The sequence below is a fragment of the Solanum pennellii genome, chromosome 8 (genome assembly GCF_001406875.1).
Source record: "Solanum pennellii chromosome 8, SPENNV200".
Taxonomy (NCBI): Eukaryota; Viridiplantae; Streptophyta; class Magnoliopsida; order Solanales; family Solanaceae; genus Solanum; species Solanum pennellii.
The window spans coordinates 62,432,527-62,454,284 of NC_028644.1; the positions used below are offsets into that span (position 1 = coordinate 62,432,527).

A 21,758-nucleotide genomic window follows, 5' to 3' on the forward strand; every position below is an offset into this window, starting at 1 on the left:
TTCCCCCCCCCCCCCACACACACACACACAACCAAAAAAAAAAAAGAGAAGAAAAGAAAAGCTAGGAATCACTGTTTGGACCTGAAAAGATCAAGAAAATTTCCAGTTTGTGTGGACTACTTCTGTGAGACTTGGCATATGCAATGGAATGAGAGTGACATTTTAATGTTAAACAAGATTTGAACTACTTCTCAACTTAATGTGCAGAATATATGTGATATGAGTGATGTTTTGAAATATTGATGACAGGCCTTTAAAGCACTGCTAACATCTGCGACTTCAGATGATCAACTGACCGCTCTTGGAGAACTATTGTATCAGGTATCTGGATATATAACCCATCTTGTTTTTACTTTTCAAGTTTCAGTATTCCAGTTTCTGCGCTGTCAATGCTCTGGGATAACATGTTGAGCTGGGGTTCAAAGGCAAGAGAAATCATTATTAGCTTTTCTTTATTACTGCTTTTCTCCTTGTATTTCAAAAAGAAGCAATTGTGAAGGAAAAATATTGTAAGGTTACAATTAAAATTGGTATTTTCTTCTTGTAAGAAAGATTGATCTCCTAATTAATAAGTCTCACTGAAGGATTGCTTGAAGGTTATTCTTGGCAGAAATCTTATAGCGTTGATATGTAGAGAACCCCGGATCCTCAATTAAGCCAGAGGGATAAGAAATTGAATCAAATACAGAAAGCTTGTTCTGAAACTAATATTTGTCTTTTTTTGGTTTTACTTATTATACAGAAACTCCTGATTTGCTGTTTAATTTGATTCTCCCAATTTACAAAGGATCAAAGATATTCTCAAAAGATCATATTTTTGTACGAATTTGACATATCACTTTAAATTTGTCTTTCTATTGCACCTTATTTGCAGTGCCACTACAGTTACAGTGATTGTGGACTAGGTTCAGATGGAACAAATAGGCTCGTCCAACTAGTTCAAGAAATGCAGCACAGTAAGGCATCAAAATCTGGAGAAGGGACATTGTATGGTGCAAAAATTACAGGCGGAGGATCTGGTGGAACTGTGTGTGTAATTGGCAGGAATTCGCTTAAGAGCAGTGAAAAAGTTCTCGAGGTAATTTCCCTCTCTTTTAATGGCATGTCCATTCAAAGTTGCTCCATATTTTGGATCACCATTACTATTCCACCTAATTCAAGAAAAAGATCACCTTATATTCGTAATGAACACTTGTAGAAACAGTGAGTTGGAAAGGTAGTTTTGTAACACAAAAGATGTATTCTTTGAAACGCGACGGATTGAAAATGTGTTATTTTTTCAGCTGAATGAACCTTTACTGTGTAAATTTTTGAAACTCTCCTATTGATGATATAGATTTAGCATAACACATCAAGTCTGCCAACTGTTATGGATGTGCAGATACAACGCAGATATAAAGCTGCAACAGGATATTTGCCCATTCTTTTTGAAGGTTCATCTCCTGGCGCTGGAAGGTTCGGCTACCTAAAAATCCGTCGTCGCAACCCTCCCAAGCAGAATTGAACTCTGGAAATTAGCTGCAAAAAAAAAAAAAGAGTGGCATCAATACATCATTATTAGAATTCCACTATGTAAAACTTTCTACTCTGGACTTTCACATATATAATTCGAATCTGAATTTCCACTATATCTTCAATAAAATACATTATGGTGAAAAGTCTGTTGAACTTTTGTTTTGAAGATGTGATGTTATTAAGTATTCTCTCTAGTTGCTCTTTTAAATGCTAGCTATAGAGGAGACTATATTAATGTGGAAACATGTTCCTCTTCATTTTCCTCATTCTCAAGTTCATTACTTTTCAAAAATTGTGATTGAAACATGAAATAATTTGGAACTGACGACAAGGGGGTAAATTTGAAACTATAAACGGATTGCAAATTTAGACTGTTTCCCTTTTCTTAAAGCTAAAAGGGAGGAATGTATGTCATAAAGATGTGGTACATATAACATTAACCGAGGGAAGAAAAAAAAGAAAATGACAAATTTTAATAGCCAAAGTTTAGGAGATAAGAAATGGTAAATGTGATTAATCACATGTTTTATTATAGACTGTACAGGCACAAATAACACCAATTTTGTTATGAAATTTCTGTGTATATTGACTGAAATTTTCACAAGATTAATGGTTTTCACTTCCTCTCCTACAAGGAAAAGGCAAGGGAAACAACTTCTTATAATACAACAGAAGCAACAGACTAACAGTACTAATGCAGCCCAAACTGAATTACATTTACTGAAACTCCATCGCCTAAAGCAGGACTTATATGCTGCCACTTTGGTTAGGTTGCTCCAGCTCTTCCAGAAACTCCATTGTCATTTTCATGAAGCTTTGCTTGTGCAATCGTTCCCATTCCTTTCAAGGCATTCTCATATAAGTATAATCACAAGAACTAATTTTTACAGGATCCTAGTTGAGAAAGAAACAACTGATACAAGACTGTATATTACCTCAAAGTCCCATTCACCAAACAAATTAGGATCACTCTGGTCAGCCCAAATATATGCTTCAACCATTAATGTATCCGAACTGTCCTGCAAAAAGCAGTTGACATCTCTTGTGAGCCAGATAAATACATTACAAATAGACAGCTGATCTCAACAGGTCTCACATTATGTTGTTCCAGAGGCAAACTAGATATTGGAATCAAACTGATGAGTAAATATTCAGAAGTGCCAAACTATCTACATAGGTGGCACCATGGGAGAGCTGGACAAAGCAAACCTAGCTATTCCGGTCCATTTATGCCATCTCTGATGTTCTTATAAGAACTAAAAAGCAACAGGCAAAGATATCACTATGACTAGCTGGTTGTACCTATGAAGTTGTTATCATCTATAGTCAATGATAAAGACCTAGAGACCCCCCTCCTCAGGCACATTAGACTTCTGCCTCCTAATCAACCAAGAAACATTTAAACAAAAAGATAAACATGGATGAAGGTATAACTACTCAAAGGACACTTAAGCATTCTGAGATTTGACACTACAATAACAAGAACAAAAATACAGTCTTGCAGAAACCCTGAGAACTTCAGAGGTATCAATACCGTCAGGGAAACATCAACAGTTTTCCTTTCATACTCAACGTCCTCAAATTTATCCAAGATATCCAATTCCGGAATAGTGATGCCTGAAAGAACCTGCATTTAGTCAAAACAAACATCAGAGATCAGTAAGAGGGTCAGATCTTATATTTCCTGTTAAGATCTCAATAAGAAGGGATTGCAAGCAACAGTTGTTTTTACTCCTACTTTTTAATTACATAGTACATGGATTGATCTGGAGCTCCTGGACCTCAATATTGGAGGTCACTCACATTTACACACCAAATCTTCAATTTTATGTGAATGGACTAGTATGTAAGCTATGCTCTGAGTGACCTTTAGCAGCCAGTCACTGGATGCAAGTAATGCATATATGTAATGTTATTGGGAGAACTAAATCAATAGTGTGGCGATGATTCCACTTTTAACAACAGAATTGTGATGAAAGTTATGTCCTTTTAAGTAAACTTAACTTCCCCAATGCCAATCAATCAATTCGCGTTTGGTTAATCTCACTGAATCTGTTACTAATTTCAAATCAATGCTTCACTCAGTTTTTTTTACCTTTTTATAAGATTGATTCACCTAGCATATGTTGGGACACTTTGTAATAAAGGCAAAAAAAGAAGTCTCTGGGCATGTTTTGGATAAACAATTTTGGTCACTGATAAAGAAAATTCTGTAGCAAAGATCATATGATAAACAGTAGGAAAAAAATTACAATGTATTCATCAGATATGTTCAAATGTTAGCTGAATGGTTAAGATGCTTAGAGGTAACTTTTAGATGATAATTAAGTGATTCATCATTTAGCATATCTGGAACAACTATGACATAGTACTTTGATACATTGTAAATTCTCTATGACAACAAGTGGAATATGTCAAACAAACCTTGCCATTAACTTTCTTGTTTTCTACAGGTAGAATGGCTGGATAAACACGCCCTTTGATGCTAAACCTATGGCTGAAGCAAAGCAACAGAATCAGTGCGCAAAAAATCTATCACTCTAGGACATTAACGAGCAAATAGGACATCAATGTAAACACACAAAAATTAAAAAATCTCATTAACTAGTATTAGGAACTTCTAGTAAAGAACAAACAAATAGAATCCAGGGATATCTCAACGCAAAGTAAGAAGTACTTATAAATGTTACAATTGTTAACATCTACAACATGATATTTTCAAGAATCACAACTAAGAATGTATGTTGAAACTTCGATTCGCATTAAAATCACAACTTTCTATGTGATTCGTCTCAAAATGAAGAATATTCATCCATACACATAAGAAACTTTTAACACATACTCACTATCATTTTTCTAATTTCTTAAAATAAAACCAATCCCAAATATCAACTGAAAATCAAATTTCAACATCCATAAGCTAAAAGGGTACACGAAAAATGTCACATTTCTTCAACACTAATCAAGATTCATTCACTGGAACTCTGCAAACTCCAGAGTTATCCCAATAAAAATATAATCTTTTACTGTATTTGATAAATTTAAATAATACCCACAAAAAGATAAGAACACATTTATATATATATATAATACAAGAAGAATGGAAAACAAGGAATAAAGAACCGAACAAGTTGTGGATAATCGCAGGTGAAGAAGATGGGACCCGTTTGAGGAGAGCAATAACGACGTCGTCAGCTAAAAGACTGCCGTAGACGAAAACATTGAACAGGGATTGTGGATTACTGGCCGACGCCATTTTTTGGATTCCTCTGTTCCAGGCAATTGATGTTTTTGATTTCACAATTCTCACTTTTGTTTGAATCTACAACGTGAATTCACGTTTAGGCCATCTCCAACTTGAACACAAAATTCTACAATAGCTTAAATTACATCGTATTAATTCGATATTTTAAATAAAGAAAATTAAATATTTCAAAATTATAATAAAAGTATTATATATTACAATCTTTTGCATATTAAAAGTTAGTAAAAGTTTTTATAGTTTGACTCTAAAAATAGAAACCATGACAAACAATACCAAACGCAGAGAGTAACAAAAATTTGGTGTTTTGAGCATTAATTTTTCTATTAAAATTGGTATGCAATAGTATTACACCAAATTTAGTATTTCGTGTAACATTATTGAGTTTTTGGCCAAAATCATCCTTAATCTATATCCCAAACTTAAACTATATCCTTTAAGTATCATTCTCAGCAGGAAACATCCATCAAATATTTAAAAGTGAACAATTTTTTCAACCTTCTATTTTAATTTATCATAAAACTAACAAATCCCACAAAAATTAAGTCATTCCTTCCTAATTATTATTCCTAGATACGTCAAACATATTATCGTGAACTTTTTCGGTAATTGAGTTTAGCATTACGCAAAAGCTTTTAGTTTGAAAGTATTTTCATATATTTTATATTAAAAATATTATTAGTTGAAACATGTTTATTCTCAATTGAATATACTAGAAGCGGTGTTTGTTGGAAACTTCCGCTTCTAATAATGTAAAAGAAACTCAAATGCGAGACATATTCAATATTTTGATCACTTCAATATCACATTGGTCTAAAAATTTTATTGATCTAAACACAATTTGGCTATGGAAAAGGTAAAGATAATTAAGCTTCAACTTCTTTCCGTTGCTAAATGAGAAAAAGAGCAGATCATGTACCCTTACACCTTTCAATATTCTTTTTATTTCCGTAAGCTATAATGTCTAAGATAAAAATATTTTTTTCAAGAACTTCATATAGTAAGTAATGAAATTATGCAAGAAAACTTTTGTTGATAGTCACGTGAAATGTTCATTTCTTGTAGAATCCCTTAGTTTTTTGACGATATGTCGATATCTCACATAAGGATGAAAATTATTCACTTTTAAATACTTGAACGATGTTTTATACTAAGAATGATACTTTAAGGATCTAACTTAAGTTTGGGGTATACTTGAAGGATGTTTTTGGCCAAAACTCTAACACTATTCATCACACCAATTTGTTTTTGAACATTATAATACTAATAAAATTATTCGCGCGAATATCAGAGAATTTGTAAAAAATTACTTAAAACCTATTAGTCATTAAAATTAAAATATTATATTATCTTACTTACAAGATTACACAATAACAAATATCAATAATGTAAAGGAAAATAAAATTTATTACTTCTTATCATTTATCCTTAATAACATATGCATAAATTAATGACGGTAAAAATACATATCACGATTTATACCATAAGCAATGTTTGTTGGTGAGCACTCAACAAGAACAAAGTACACAAATATTTAATTGTGAGGAAGAGGACGACGAAGACGAAGAGAAGAAAGATGTTTAGAACTTTCGTTGTTTTGAAATAAGAGGATATCCTTGTATTTATAGACAACAAAGGGTACTATGAACAAATGTTTATTGTACCTTATCGGAAATGTCACAACTATTTGGAAAAGTTGCAACCTTTCAAAAAGGTCACAACCTTTCATAAAAGTCACAACCTTTCATAAAACTTGGAACTCTTCATTAAAGTCACAACTTTTAATAAAAGTCACAACTATTCATAAAAGTCACATTTTTTCATGAAAAATGAAGGCTAATTTTAAAAATAAATAAATTCAAAATGAAATTCTTACTTGTGATTGCGCCACATAGACGGACCTAGGGTTTCCTTTTATATAAAATATGAAATTATTTCATTGTATAAACTTTTAATTAAACATTATATAAATTGTATGTTTTAATTAAATTTCTTGTATATTTTATTATTTTTATGTAATATTTTTATAATATTAATTTTAGATATAAAATTTAGCTTTTTTATAAATTAGTTTTTAATTTTTTTGAAAATTAAACTTATGTTAATTCCACTAAAATTATAATTGGATATAAAGTACAATTAACCTTCACAAAAATTAAAATGCAAACATATAATTTTTTAAACAAATAACACAATATACTTAAAATAATCGAAAATAATAAACATTCAACAAAGTAGTAATTGACAAATATCAAAATTGAAACATAAAATACATACTCTCTCCGCTTAAAAAATAATGACCTCTTTTCCTTTTCAGTTTATTTAAAAAAGAATAAACAATTGTCTTTTGTTTGTTTTAGGGAATGAATATGACTTTTGGAGTAGATTGTATCGTACGTCACACAAGTGTTTACTCTTTATTGTGTGAATAAAAAAGTGTGATATATCATACGAGTGATATCGAGAAAGTATATAAATAACACTGATACATCAACTTTAATAAATTTACTAATTTACTATTATTATAATTTAAAAGTAAAAAAGGCAATTCAAATACAATTTCTTTGAACATTAACATAAATCAAATCCACAGATTTTCTCATCTCAATTTCTTTCTAATAGTAGCTTCGTTTTCTTTATCCAATTATACGTCAATTAAAATGTGTTTTCAGTGATAACTAATGCCATCATAGAGCACAGCAGTGCCACAACAACTTTACTAATCGGACTAAGCTCTTCCATATCCTTCTCTGGCGTGATGATGTAAATTGATATGCCATAAGTGATTGTTATTTTTCTTTCTCTTTTCTTTTCAATTGTTCACTAAAGCGTGTACAAAGTTTTATAAAGATAAAATAAGATGAGAATATAAGTTGGAGTGAAGTGCGTAGTTCACCACTATGGCTAAGAGAAGTTTATATAGATGTGGACGACTCCTGCTTTATTAAGGAAACCCAACGATGTTCAAATCAAGGATCCTTAAATTGAGTCTTTGATTTATTTTGATTGATTTGTTGAATCATGTCCATATCAGATATGTGCATAATTCCTTTGTTAGATAATCTCCTTAAATCTTGGCTTATATTGGTAAACTTCAGAATATATTCTTCTTTGACTAATTGACAGATTAAAAAAATTCCTTCCTTTGTTATATGATTTCTTTAAATCTTGGTTGATATTGATAAACTTCAGATTGCATTCTTCTATGACTGGTTGACAAATATTCTCTTTCCTTCTTCAAATGTTTGTACTAATTGACTGGTTTTTTCTTGCCTTCCATGCGTGACTACATGAATCCTGGTAGGGATTCCGATTATCTTGATTTATCTTCTTCATATTATTTTCCATAATACAATCTTAATTTGCAGGCTGCTTCATAAACTTGGTTGGAATTCTGGTTGTCTTGATTTATCTTCTTAATATTATTTTTCGTAATATCTTCTTGATTTGCAGGCTGCTCGATTTCCTGCCTTTTTGATTTCTTGCGAGTAGATTATGAGTTAGCTTTATTCAGAATATCATAAGTTTACATTTCATTTACGTTTTGAAGCATTTCTAGTACGCTCCATCCTAAAAGCATTTTAAAAAAATAAGTCAAATAATATCATATAAATAAACAAACTTTCATCTATATCAAAATAGAAGTATTATGTATTAATATGTTGTTTTATTTTATTTTTTTGGTCTCAATTTATTTATCTAAACTTTTTTATAAATATAATTTTTAACTTTTTCATTACTAAAATCACAAAATTCTAAAAGTTTCGAAAAGTGTAACTTTTTTTTGTTTAATGGGATTGTCCAAAAGAACAAAATGAGATATGATTGTGTTTTGCAATGAAGAATGAAGAGGTGAAAGATTAAAACTTAATTATGTACTGTTTGCATAGTTGTTAATTCAGTATTTAATTTAATTAATTAGATTTTAAGGACAAGGAGAAGAGCCGTCTCGCACTTTGTCCCGATTTACAACTTCGCCCAAATCTACTCGTTAGTTCCCTTTCTCTCTAATCTTCATTTTGATTTTCTCAATTCTCATGTGTTTTCATGCTTTTGATTTCTCAATTTTCAGTATTTAGTAGTAATATTGTGTATTTAGAAGAAAGTGAAATCATTTGTATTTGTAGTGGTTTCAATCGAACTGATTTCAATTTGGAGTTAAAGATGGGATTTTTTGAGTTTCTATATTTTTGGAGTTTTAAGATCTCTAATTGTTTTTTTTTGTCCAAGTGTGTTTGAAATGAATCAGAAAGTAAAGGTTGATATGATCAGGGATTTGCGTTTGTTTATTTGCTTTTGTGTAGTAGGTGCAATGGATTTTGATTTTTTTGCTTATGGAATTGAAATACACGGGGTGAAATCTATGAGGTTTTGTGTCTAGGTGGAGGAGGTTGTAGGGGTGTGTGTATTATCTGAGAAATAAGATATTTGGTCATAAAGTAGTTCTCTTTAGGGCAGTTATTTGTTCTGGATTTTCTGAAGACCAATATTATGAGATGTTGTGCTATTTGTGGTGAACTAGCTCTGACGGGTTCAATCCTGTATATGACTGATATGACTTCTGCTCTTTTGGGATCATGTTTCATTTTTCTAACCATCTATAAGAGGAAATGTGCATTTCTTGAGTAGGCTTAGCACTTGTTGATGAAATGGTAATTTAAATTCATCATTAATCAACCTACTTAAAGAAGGATCATCTTGATCTTGTCAAGTTATTTCACAGTTGAAGCTAAAACAGTGAAAGGGTGACGTTGTCTTCCCCCTTGTGGATAAATGTAGACTTTTACTGATGGGTACATGTCAAACTGATTTAGGCTTTAAAGATGCTGTAGAGCAATAACCGGAAAGTATACAGAACTGAATGGCTAAGCAATCCTGATCCATCCAGTAGGATTTCAGTTTTGCTGTGACTAGATGATATTTAACCCTGATAGCTTCAAAACACGCCAGAGGACTCTAACACACCCAAATTGAGTTCGTAAAATCTGTCGCTTCATTAAAACACACACACACAAAAATGGAGACTTATCATTTAAAAATGGAAAAGAAAGAAGCACATCTAATTGAGAATCTGAGGCTTTCCAAAAGGTATTAGTATCATTAGAAAATAAGAGTTCCAAGTAGGAAATAGATAAGCTATACTAGAGACCTATGCTATTCTTTAACAATTTTAGCCAGTTCACATAACAACATTGTTCAGAAGGCTGGCATCCGTCCGTCGTCATCAGTGAAAGTAGAAGTGGACATAAGTGCTCACCTTGTTAGAGTCCTGTTGCAGCTCGTATCTGAAGCCATTGATTCGTGGTGCAACATTTGAAAATTATAAAACCCAATTTTCAAGATCATAGATGTCTTTTTCTTTTTCGAGTTTGAGTTTGCAACTTGTGGAAATATTCATTCCCTCCATTCCATAACAGTGATGGAGATTGGAGCGTGATAGTTGTACCATATAATTTTCCGATCTCAATTTGGATATCGATTTATTATTTGAAGTATCTTAGAAATTACAAATTATACTACAAAGCACAAGTTCAGTGATTACAGGTTTAGAACTTTTGAAAGATCATAGTCAAAGCAAGAGCTGTTTTACGGTCCAATAGTCATGGTATCGTATAATGCGGCAGAGGGAGAGTTATTTTTATTGGCTCTTTTGTGTCACAATATTCTACTTTTTTTTCCCTAAGAATGTCTTCAGACAAGGTACAACGAATTTATTAATTTTTGCTCCTTTTGGGCACCCATGTTCCTCCCAAAGATCCAGCTCTTCCATCTTTTTAAAGCTACTTTTTTCAGAACCTCAACTTGATAGAATCCCACTATGGAGACCATCAGCCCAAGGAATTTCCTTCACCTGATAGAATTCCACCATAGAGTCCAAGGATTTTTCTCCACAGCTTCTACTACAGTCGACATACTGCAACCGTCTTCCTTGAATCACGTAGTTTCAAATGTAAACTGGATTTTTCCTTTAAGTGCCATCAGATTCCAACAGAATATGTGCATGCTTGTATGCAAATTTATTTAGGCTAGATAGACACTTTTGGACATTCATCCCAGCCAGTAAACGTGATGCCTGAACCTGTTAAGTGTTCTTCTCCAGGTAAAATTATCTCCCTTAAGATGGAAATCAATGAACTTCTGTCTGGAGGTAAGATCCAATAATAGATAATGTTCTCTCTAATATACTTTCATGTGGAAATCTGGAACCATTGATTCCTCTTCCGTGCAAGAAAGTTTATACCAAACCTTCTGCATCAGAAAATTCTCACGTGAAGTAGTTAGAGAATGATCTTTAGGCATTCTTAGTGTAGTTTTCTTTTTAAGATGAGTTTTTTTCCTTTTTCATCTTTTTCTTTTGTGATTCTTCAGTTGTATCTTTTCGCTAGATTGTTACTTGTTTGTATGCTTCATTATATATATATATATATATATATATATATATATATATATATGCTTTTACCAATTAGATGTTTTGGCTAGAAGATTCTGATTTTCCCCTTTTTAGTTCCAAGTGGTTTTTTGTCATTCTAACGCTCCACTTGTCCATGATTGTCTTGATGATATGTCATGCTTCTCTTTATATGTTTCAGCTAAAAGTGATGGGTATATACCTCAGTTCCCCCAAAACAGAGAAGTTCTCAGAAGATGGTGGAAATGATAGGGTAAAATATGGTTTATCATCAATGCAAGGATGGCATGCAACAATGGAATGTTGTAAGTATCCCTGTGGCCGCCACTTACTTTAGTTATATCTTTTGTGATGAAATCTGTGGAACGGAAATAACTTGCTTGCTTTTATTTAATTTGATGACACAATATTAATGAATAAACATCCAAGAGGAAAAACACACTATATTTTCACAGCTTTCTATCTGGGAAATAGTATGGATTTTGAATTGTCTAAACGGTTTCTCGGGCATGAGTTTAAGTTTATAACGCTTGTCACTTTCAGAATTGAGCATTGACATGTTTAAACTTTGTCTGATTTTTGTTTCCTTAGTCATTTCATAATTCTGAGCCGTAGAATTGGATTATCTTCAGTGTTGATTGGTCACCTCAAGTGTGATATGAAGTTAAACTGATATAAACTACCATGCTCATCTAAGAGTCTTGACTAACTTGCCTTTGTTTTTGCCTACAGCTTCAGTATAAGAATAATAAAACGTTTACATAGTGGAAAGCTTTGGTAGTGAAACTAGACAATGTTCATTATGCTTGTTATTGTTTCTTCCTCTGAATGATCTATTTGCAGTCCATCTCACTTGTAAGTTTAGACTCCTTCTCAAAAATATAAAAAATAGAAAAGAATAAATTAAGTCAAAGGAAGCTGGCAGAATCTTCCGGTGAAAGTGAATAGGCTCAAGTTATTTGATTAATTCTAGTCAAGGTAAAATTATCTTCAATATTCTAAAATCACACTACAGATAAGAGTTGGAACTGCTATTGACTCATATTATGGTATTTGCTTTGGATCAGTTTAAATATTACATCATATGGTTCATGTTATTGTGGCCTTCAATATCTAATGTATGCTTATTGTGGCCTTCAGTATCTAATATATGCTTTTATTGACATAGTTATCTGATACATGTTGTCAGTCTTTGTCTTATCATAGTGTGTTAGATGTCGATAATCCAATATGTATGAGTTAACATTTTGTCCCTTTCCTTTGTTTAGCATGCAGCAATACCTGATTTGGATACTTCAACATCCTTTTTTGGTGTCTACGATGGTCACAGAGGTATGTATGTTGTCAATACATGGGTTATTATTGGGATGCTATACATTGTTGATTGGGAAAAATTGTCTTTAGCTAACAGATAAATGTAATAAATTAAAACATGATTGGTGCAGTTAAGAAAATTTTACCTGGAACAGGCATAATTTGTATTTTGTTCCTTGTATTTACCTCTGGAGTAGGAATCTGTTCTTTTTTTCGAGCAGTAAGGAACTCTTAGGCATTGAGACTTACAATAGCTCATATCTTGACAGTTGAGCCATGAAATCATGGTTCTTACACATCAAGCATTATTATTTATTAAGTGGAATGTGGTGCCATTTTGCAATAGAAATCTTTTATGTTCTTTTGGGTCTATTTTTGTCAGTAAGGCCATGGTTTGAACTTGCAGAAATGCATTATCAGTTTTAGTGTTTTTGTAATTAATTTAGGAAAACTACACTGTGGAATATATGTGATAATGGTACCTTGCAACTTTTGAGTTATTATGTAGATCCCAAATGACTCGTGGTGGATTTCTGTTTAGAAGAAGTTGGTAATTTTGCCAACTTCTTGTGTAGATGTTGTGATGATTCAACTTATGGAAAGTAATAAAAGGCTTTTTTCAGGACAACTTCGAGCAATCTGGGATCCTTGCTTGAAATAATGGTGTTTCGCTCAATACCAGGTTGATTAGTACAACAGACGGGTTTTAGATTGTTGGGCAATGAAACCTTTTCTCCCCGGTGTGCATTCTCTGACGGGTCTTCTGCAGTCCAGTTCTCTTTCTCTCTCTCTTACTCACTCTCGTGAGCTTCTTTCTCCTCTGCTCTTCAATGTCTCGTTACATTGTTTCTTTACAAAGAATTTCTCTATGATTTCAGTTCCTTCCTTCGGCGTTTCTCTTTTCCTGTTGAGCGTCAGCAAAATCTCTCCCTCTCTTTTTAATTTCATAAACTTCTGTTGGCTAAAGCATGACATGCATATGCTTCTTCGGAAACTGTAACTCAAATGCGTTTAAAACAGTAATATCCAATCAAAAAGTGGATTGAGAACCATGAGGTATCAGGTTTAATTCTAGTGTAGGCAAAAACACTAGGTGATTTCTTCCCATTTGTTAGGCCTTGGTGGACAAAATTACTCCATACTTGTGCTAATGGGAGGTAACAGATGCCACATAGAATTAGTTGAGGTGCACACAAGCTAAGCGCGGACACTACGGTTATTAGAAAAACAGTAAGTAGCAAATCAAATTTTTGAGAGAAAAATCAATCTACAGTCAATTTAAACAGAACATGGCAAAAGAAATATGGTTATTTTGCTACATCTTAAACAGAAATTCACATGAAATACCGCAAATAAGCTAAAAATAAACCTGAACAAATTGTAGCACGTGTCTCATGCTTAGCCAACAGAAGTTTTAGAATGAAAAAATGTTTCTTGTTAGAGCTCGAGGGGAAAAGGCAGATGCTGTAAAAGGAACTGAAATCAGAGAGTAACTCTTTGTGAAGAAGCTAACCAACAAGCATAACAGAAAAGTATTATTAAATAGTGTGTTCTTTATATAATATACAACTACTTTTTCCATGTAGGGCACTATATAAAATCCTAATCCTATTCTCACACTCCCCCTCAAGCTGGTGCATATAAATCATATGTACCGACCTTGTTACAACTGTAACTAATATGAAGACCAGCAACGGACTTGGTGAAAATATCTACAAGTTGATCACTTGACTTCACAAATTTTGTAACCGAATCTCCTGAGAGTATCTTTTCTCTTATGAAGTGACAGTCAATCTCAATGTGCTTAGTCCTGTCATAAGATACTGAATGTGTTGCAATATAAAGTGGCGCTTGATTATTACACAAGTTTCATCTGACTAATTTCTCCAAAATTTTATCTGTCTGAGCAACTGTTTGATCCAACTGCTCACAAGTTGCTACAACCATTGTAACTAGATCAAGCAATCAATTTATGTTTCTTACTCTTCCAGGAAACCAAATTACTTCCTACTAGAACACAATATCCAGATGTAGAGTGTCTATCAAATGGTGTTCCTGCCCAATCTGCGTCGGTATATCCAACGATCTGCTCATGGCCTAGATCTTTAGAGAGTATTCCTTTGCCTGGAGTTGACTTATACTTTTTCATATAGGAAACCTTTTACAATCCTAATCCTAATATTGAAGAGAAAAGGAGAGAGAAAGCTGAAGAGCAAGTGAAAAAGATAGAAGGAAGAAGACCAAAACGCGAACCACATAGCGGTTCACTGCTTATTAATAGGATCAACCAAAATGAGTATCTTACTGTTGGGCAACGGGAATACACATGTGACTGCTTTCATTACTCTGTTGCTTAACTATGAGGTTTCAACAGGTTTAAAGCTAACAATATGGACTAAGAATATTTTAGCAAACAATTGGGAGATCATTCTTTCTTTATTAATTCTTAGAACAACATTAAATTCTACCACATATGCTGCCATGGACAACATAAATGACAAGTTGATCTTTTTCCCTTATCATTTCTCTCCCATTCACTAACAATACCAATCAAATTCATGAAAACCGTTGCTCCCTAGGCTTTGGTTCTGTGGTAAGAGCACCACATGTGATGTGTGGCTTTGGCGCATGTCACGAGTTCAAACCTTGCTATTACCAAAGCTTTGTAATTCAGTGGGAACGGATAGAGGGGTGGGCCCATTATCTCAAATGTGATGTGTGGCTTTGGCGCATGTCATGAGTTCAAACCTTGCTAGAGCCTTGTAATTCATTGGGAACGGGTAGAGGGGTGGGCCCATTATCTTTTGAGTTTCCAGTCGTCCCTCGGTGAATTTCTTAGTCATAAAAAAAATCATCAAACTCTTCTACAATAAAGAATATTGAATAGCAATTTATGCTTTCATTTTTGCCTTTTTCACTGTCCTCTTTAGCTGGCACATTTCCCAACTGATTTTTTTCACAATACATCAAAAGACACTTTACATTTTGAAGCTCAGAGAGTTGGAAAAGAGGATACTTCAAGGTCAATTAAGGGGGAAAAGGACCTTCTGATATCATCAGGTTGTGTATCAATGAGGCAACTGAAGTGTTCTGTGGTAGATATTTTGGTAGTAGAGCAAAACTGGAGGTCATAGTTAGGAGACTGTTTATTCAGAAATAAACTCAAGGAGATTTGCTATGTCTGTATCAGAACCTTTTCTCTTATTTGAGCAGTGAACTTGAATCTTTGGCAACCTTTTTATGGGTTTCAAGTAGGAGTTTGGCAAATGTTTGTTTGGACTAGCTGATGCCATTTATCCTATGACTTGATAATATAGATAATATATATATCTTCTTGAACAAGCAATATCCCTTCAATGGGGATATCGACTCTTAATACATGACTCATGACACTAACGTCTATCCTTTTCATTCCTTCAATAAACTGATGATTTGTCCCCTTTAAAGCTACATTTCTTTAGACTTGGAATCTGATCAAGGGTCTATTACATTTGTACGTTCTATTCTTTCATTTAGTTTATACTTTTTGATTCTTAACGTTTGTGGGTGATTCCGTTGATAGATTATGGTTGTTTGTATAATGTTCCTTTGTGGAGGTGAGGCCTGTGAGTTGTAAATTAGGAGGTCTTAGAATGATATTCTTGCTTGGCATAAGCTGTATTATCTGTTACCCCTAAATTGCCTGCCTTTACAACCGATTCTTTGATTTATATGGTGGTGTTAGGGATGTACTGCAATAGATTTGATTTGGCAGCCTTGAAATTAATTCGTGCAATAGAGGTTACTAAAGAAGCTTCAATATCCCCTAAAGTACCAATTTAAATCCAAGTTCTTATTCATGCTTATTGAACAGTATACACTTTAATCTTTGATACTTTTCCTGCTCTAGAAAGATAAGGTTGCTACTATAATCAAGCATCTTGAAGAACCTTTCAAGCAACTACTTCTGTTGCTTCCTAATCTAACCATATAACCGAATCATTCATAAATTACAGGTAAAGTTGTTGCTAAATTCTGTGCCAAGTATCTACATCAACAAGTGCTCAAGCATGAAGCATATTTACATGGTGATATAGGCACTTCGGTCCAGAAAGCCTTTTTCAGGTTAATTGCTTGAGGTTTTGGGTTCTAGAATTGACTATATAACATCCTGAGAACTCTATGGGTGTCTTTCAGTGTTTAATTATTTACTTTCTTTTAATGTTTTAGTTATTTAAACAGAGACTGATTCTACACGAATGTTTTCGTTGGTCCTTTTCAAGTAGCATATTTTTTAGGTACGGGATAAGAAAGTTACTAGGAAGGATTCATGAAAACATAAACTACTTTCCTTGTAGCTACTGATAGTAGTTAATGTTAGTGGTGTTCATCGTTTTGTAGTAATTTTCAACTTTAACAATGTACTCTTTAAGTCTGCTCTGTGCATTTCATATTTCTGGTTTAAAATTGGAATAGATAGAGAATGACTCACTCTTGTTTGGGTTAGATTACTTAAATTGTTCGCTGAATCACTCGCTATATTAATAATTTAATATTTTGTATTTGATAGATGATATGTTTAAGTCCTGTTTCATGGCAATTGCATTTTATTCCTTATCTTTCTTTTCCCACAAGTTGAAAGCTTGTGCGGGTACTATGATGGTGCTCATCACTTGACATATTGAATCCTTGACATTTCCAAACAAATGGAGAACTGTGTGGCATTGTATTGTCATATTTCGAATTTGGTAAGAAGTACTCATTCCATCCATTTTATGTAGCACTTATTCTTTTAGTATGTCTCAAAATGATTATAACACATTTGAAACTATTTGATCTTATGATCCCCGTTTACCCTTAAATCGTAATGACATGACTTGTTGTGATCCACTTTACATAAAAGTAAAATATACATGTCTAAATAATACCAACTGATTGGTATCATTGCCTATACACATATTTTCCTTTCATTATGCCTTACCTTGTGCTACTTCTGTGTGGATGTCGTTTGCACTATGAAATCATTAATTGATTTTGTGCTTCCAAAGTATGTTATGAGACATTTTTTTCTGTTCCTGGTGCAGAATGGACGAGATGATGCGTGGTCAGAGAGGATGGAGGGAGCTGGCTGCACTGGGGGATAAATTAAACAAGTTCACGGGTATGATAGAGGGCCTTATTTGGTCTCCAAAAAATGGTGATGGAAACAACCATGTTGATGATTGGGCATTTGAGGAGGTACCTGTTGTTCTTGAGGATATTGAGTTTCAATGAAATAAAATAATACGCCTGTGTCTCCTTTTTGTCTTTTCAGTTGATAAAACTATTTCGAAATGGAGATTGGGGTATTTAATTGAGAATATTTGAAGCTTCCCAAGCATTAGTTTCATATTTTCATGGACTACTGTACTCTTACTAGTGCTTCTTGCTTTTAGAGGCAAGGAAAGGAAGTTAAAAAATAGATACTTACTATAAACTAAGAGGTTGGAACCATGCATCAGAGTTGATCCTGTTCAATGAGTGAACGATTGAACTGAGCAGTTACTGCTTCTAGAAATGGGGAAAGCTGCAATAATGAGATCATTCCCCTGAAAGTGTATAATTATATAGTACTTTAGCATGTCACCTCGCCCAATCTGCACATCACTATTGTTGTAGACATTGTTTAATTGGTTTGTGGGTGTGTGTTTGTGATATTGATATCAGGGACCTCACTCTAATTTTTCTGGACCTACTTCTGGATGCACAGCTTGTGTTGCAATCCTTAGAGAGAACCAACTCGTTGTTTCAAATGCTGGTGACTCTCGCTGTGTCATTTCAAGGAAGGGCCAGGTAATGTGCCATCTTTTAGATACTTAATAGAAAATTTCTTCTCATCTGACAGTGGATTGTTTTGTGTCTTACGTTATTTTTGTACTACACCAGCATGCCACGTCTTTGTGCTAGCTATCTCTGGGTCATAGTCTTGAGGCCCCAATTTGGATGCGTATATTGTCAATAGGATGTAATGTTAAAATTTTCTTGTTTAAACCTTAACGTGAATATAAAGGATGGATATCAAATATTTCCCCATTTTGCAGGCATACAATTTATCGAGGGATCATAAACCTGAACTTGAGGTTGAGAGAGAGAGAATCTTAAAAACTAGTGGTTTTATTCATGCAGGACGGGTAAATGGAAGTCTAAATCATGCAAGAGCTATAGGTATTATTTCTGTTTTTTGTGGACCTTTAATATTCTACTAAAAGCTAGTTGCCATGAAAAAGCAGTTTGAAACTTTACTAATGTTATTTGGCTCATTTTAAATTAATTGCAGGTGACATGGAATTCAAGCAGAACAAGTTTTTGCCAGCTGAGAAGCAAATTGTAACTGCTAATCCAGATATAAACACTGTACGTTTCCTTCAGTTCTTCATATATCACACAGTTTGTTCTAATGATAACTTCGAGACATGACTGTTTCTCAAGAAAGTCAGATTTCTTGTTTGTTTGACAACATATCTTACTCTTTCTGGGGCCAAGAAGCAACAAGGCTAAATAACAGCCTTTCTTTACTTGAAGCTTTTTATTCAGTGTACATCTAAACTTTATTTTGTTTCAATTACCCCCCTGAACTTGCTTATTCATCGAACACGTACACCTTTATGTCCACTCACTACGATCGTGTCCACACGCGCACGACACCTAGATAAATATTTTTGCCACCTAGTTAAATATTTTGCCACCTAGATAAATATTGTCACCTAGATAATACCAACCTTCACAATTCACAAATCAAACTCTCTCTTAGCAGGTGAAAATCCATGTAGGTATTCACCAAAAACTAAATCTTTCAATGAAATTCTCGATATTCTTGGTCGTATGAGACGTTTGATGAACTCAACCAAGTGCTTGACGAAATGTCTAAGAGAGGAAATTTGGTTAATGAAAAAACTTATGGTATTTGATTAAGAGATATGCTGCAGCTCATAGAGTTGAAGATGCAAAAGAGTTTTTCTATAAGAGGAAAAATTTTGATTTGGAACTTGATGGATTGTGTTTCAAGAAGAGGATTCCCGAAGCCCTTGAGAAAAATCTGAAATTTGAAAAGGGAGAAGAGATAAAGAAGAATAAAATGAAAAACATAAAAGATTATTTGGATCATTGTTCCAATGTATCTCAGCCTTTCTGCTGGAACCAGCAACTGGGCAGAAGCAAAGGCCATGCTTTTTGGCCTTAAATGGTGCATTGAATAGCTAGAGAATAGAGAGAGAAAAATTCTTAAAATAAGTCAAATATTAAAGAAAAAATAGATTTTTTACGTATATTACCGTTGTAACTTTATGATGTGGCAAAAAATCGCTGTCTCACGCGCTTTGTAGAGTTTAATTTCAGTTTCTATGCCAGGTGGACAGAAAAGGTGTACGTGTTCGATAAATAAGCAAGTTCAGGGGGGTAATTGAAACAAAATAAAGTTTAGGTGTACACTGAATAAAAAGCTTCAAGTACAGGGGGGTAATGAATACTTTTGCCTTTTTTTAAATTACTTTTTAACGACTGTGGTGTCCGGGCCAGCTAAATCCTCATTGACCGTATTTCTCCATTTAAACTCATCTTATGCCATAATCATACCAAATAGAAGCAGAAGTAAAAAATAAGGTGTGTATATATATATATANTCAGGAAAATTGTATGTACATAACAATGACATTGAGTTTGCAGAAAAAAAGCTTGTTTGCCTTTTACATGATAACATTTTTCTATTATAAGTGCCAAAAGCCTGAGAGACTAATCGAATTATGTGTAGGATGGGACATCCACTAATTTTCTGTGGCAGATGTAAACATTTGCATAGTGAATTAGTAAAGCAATAATGAAGGACCGATACTATCTGACATTTTATTTGCACATTAAAAGAATATTAAAGGCTTCTGTTTAGCTAGTATTGTTGTTGATCTGGCTTTCTCATATCATTGGTTAGGAATAACTCATTTGCCTTATCGGGCTCCTGGTGTCTGCTTACTCATGGTTTTGTTGGGGGGTGGGGTGGAGGGTAGTAGGTATTGTTGATCTGGCTTTCTCATTGGCTAGGGCTTCCGTTAAAGTGAAGACCGAAGATAAAATATTCTTGTGTACACTCCAAAATACAAACTGACGGAGAAAGTTTGATTTGTAGGAAAGCAAGCTTTCTGCAGTATGTGAAAGAGTTCTCGACAGGTGTTTGGCACCTTCTACTGCTGGAGGTGAAGGTTGTGACAACATGACCATGATTTTGGTGCAATTCAAGAAACCTTTTCAGTCTGGTGCTTCTTTAGTTGATGAAGAACTCCCAGCTTCTAACGAGAAACTCCCAGCTCCCAGTGAGTCTACTAACACTGAAACAATACCAAAAAAGAGTGGATCTAGTTCATAACCCTTGCTTGCGGTTTTGGATCTGATACTTCCAAGTCTGCAATTGTACATGATTGTTTTATTCTGTATGGACATATATTTTGCTTTTTTTTTGCTGCTGTTTTGTATGTCATTACATTTGTATTATAATTACTGTGACGGACTGTATAGATTACTTGACCACATGTTGATTATTTCATGTACCTAATTGTTTACTCAAGTGACTTCTAGGTTGTCTGGGGTGAGGTACATACTTCTACAGAAGAAAATTGATCTTGCTATGAATTTCAGTTTTATATATAACAAAGCCAACTTCATAGATTTTTGCAAGATTAGTTGCTTCAAATAGACCTTGGCCTCATCTTTGTCAAAACTTACTACAAGTTAAATATTTTAGTAAAGTTGAATAACTAATTCTTATGTCAATTTTCTCTAATTTATGATATCATATGATACAAGAAATAACATATAAGTAAAATTTCACAAGTGAGATTGAGAGAAGGTAGAATTGAGATCGAGAGAAGATAGAATATATGCAGATTTATTTTTATATGGGAAAATGCACAAGTACCCCTCATCCTATGCCTGAAATTCCAGAGACACACTTATACTATACTAAGGTCCTATTACCCCCCTGAACTTATTTTATAAGTAATTTTCTACCCCTTTTTAGCTTACGTGGCACTAGTTTGAAAAAAAAAGCAACCATCGTTGGGCCCACAAGATAGTGCCACGTGGGCTAAAAAGGGGTAAAAAATTACTAATAAAATAAGTTCAGGGGGGTAATAGGACCTTAGTATAGTATAAGTGTGTCTCTGAGATTTCGGGCATAGGTTGAGGGGGTACTTGGCATTATCCCTTTTTATATTAATAAGTAATTATTTTCAATTACATTTGAAATGATAAATA

At 33.6% G+C, this 21,758-nt stretch overlaps 3 protein-coding genes across 6 annotated transcripts in view; 2 read left to right on the forward strand and 1 right to left on the reverse strand.

The window, feature by feature from the left end:
* Positions 1–1,658, forward strand: part of LOC107028563 (L-arabinokinase-like) — a 15,791-nt gene extending 14,133 nt beyond the window's left edge. For 2 of the 3 annotated variants that reach the window (XM_015229671.2, XM_027918942.1), the window contains 3 exons: positions 250–321; positions 875–1,078; positions 1,382–1,658. In XM_015229671.2, coding sequence (XP_015085157.1) covers positions 250–321; positions 875–1,078; positions 1,382–1,504 — 399 coding nt within the window. In that variant the 3' untranslated portion in view covers positions 1,505–1,658. Of the gene's footprint in view, positions 1–249; positions 322–874; positions 1,079–1,336 lie in introns of all 3 variants that reach the window. The other variant, XM_027918943.1, reaches the window with a different exon arrangement.
* LOC107028564 (AIG2-like protein D) lies at positions 1,359–4,886 on the reverse strand. Of its 2 annotated transcripts, XM_015229674.2 has the most exons (6): positions 4,644–4,886; positions 3,940–4,012; positions 3,050–3,142; positions 2,451–2,534; positions 2,231–2,355; positions 1,359–1,518 (listed from the first exon to the last, which is right to left on the reverse strand). In XM_015229674.2, exons 1-5 carry the CDS (start codon positions 4,769–4,771, stop codon positions 2,263–2,265), a joined length of 471 nt encoding a protein of 156 aa, XP_015085160.1. In that variant the 5' UTR covers positions 4,772–4,886; the 3' UTR covers positions 1,359–1,518; positions 2,231–2,262. The 2 variants fall into 2 exon arrangements, with proteins under 2 accessions (XP_015085160.1, XP_015085159.1); XM_015229673.2 differs by lacking the exon at positions 1,359–1,518 and having other exon boundaries at positions 2,010–2,355.
* A 6,490-nt stretch (positions 4,887–11,376) lies between these two features.
* Positions 11,377–20,871, forward strand: LOC107027804 (probable protein phosphatase 2C 60). The gene is made up of 12 exons (XM_027919320.1): positions 11,377–11,491; positions 11,919–11,923; positions 12,030–12,041; positions 12,455–12,518; positions 16,496–16,604; positions 17,564–17,717; positions 18,186–18,311; positions 18,560–18,683; positions 18,796–18,872; positions 19,432–19,514; positions 19,642–19,701; positions 20,676–20,871. The coding sequence occupies exons 1-12, from the start codon at positions 11,377–11,379 to the stop codon at positions 20,869–20,871; spliced, it is 1,125 nt and encodes a 374-aa protein (XP_027775121.1).
* The last annotated feature ends 887 nt before the right edge of the window (positions 20,872–21,758 follow it).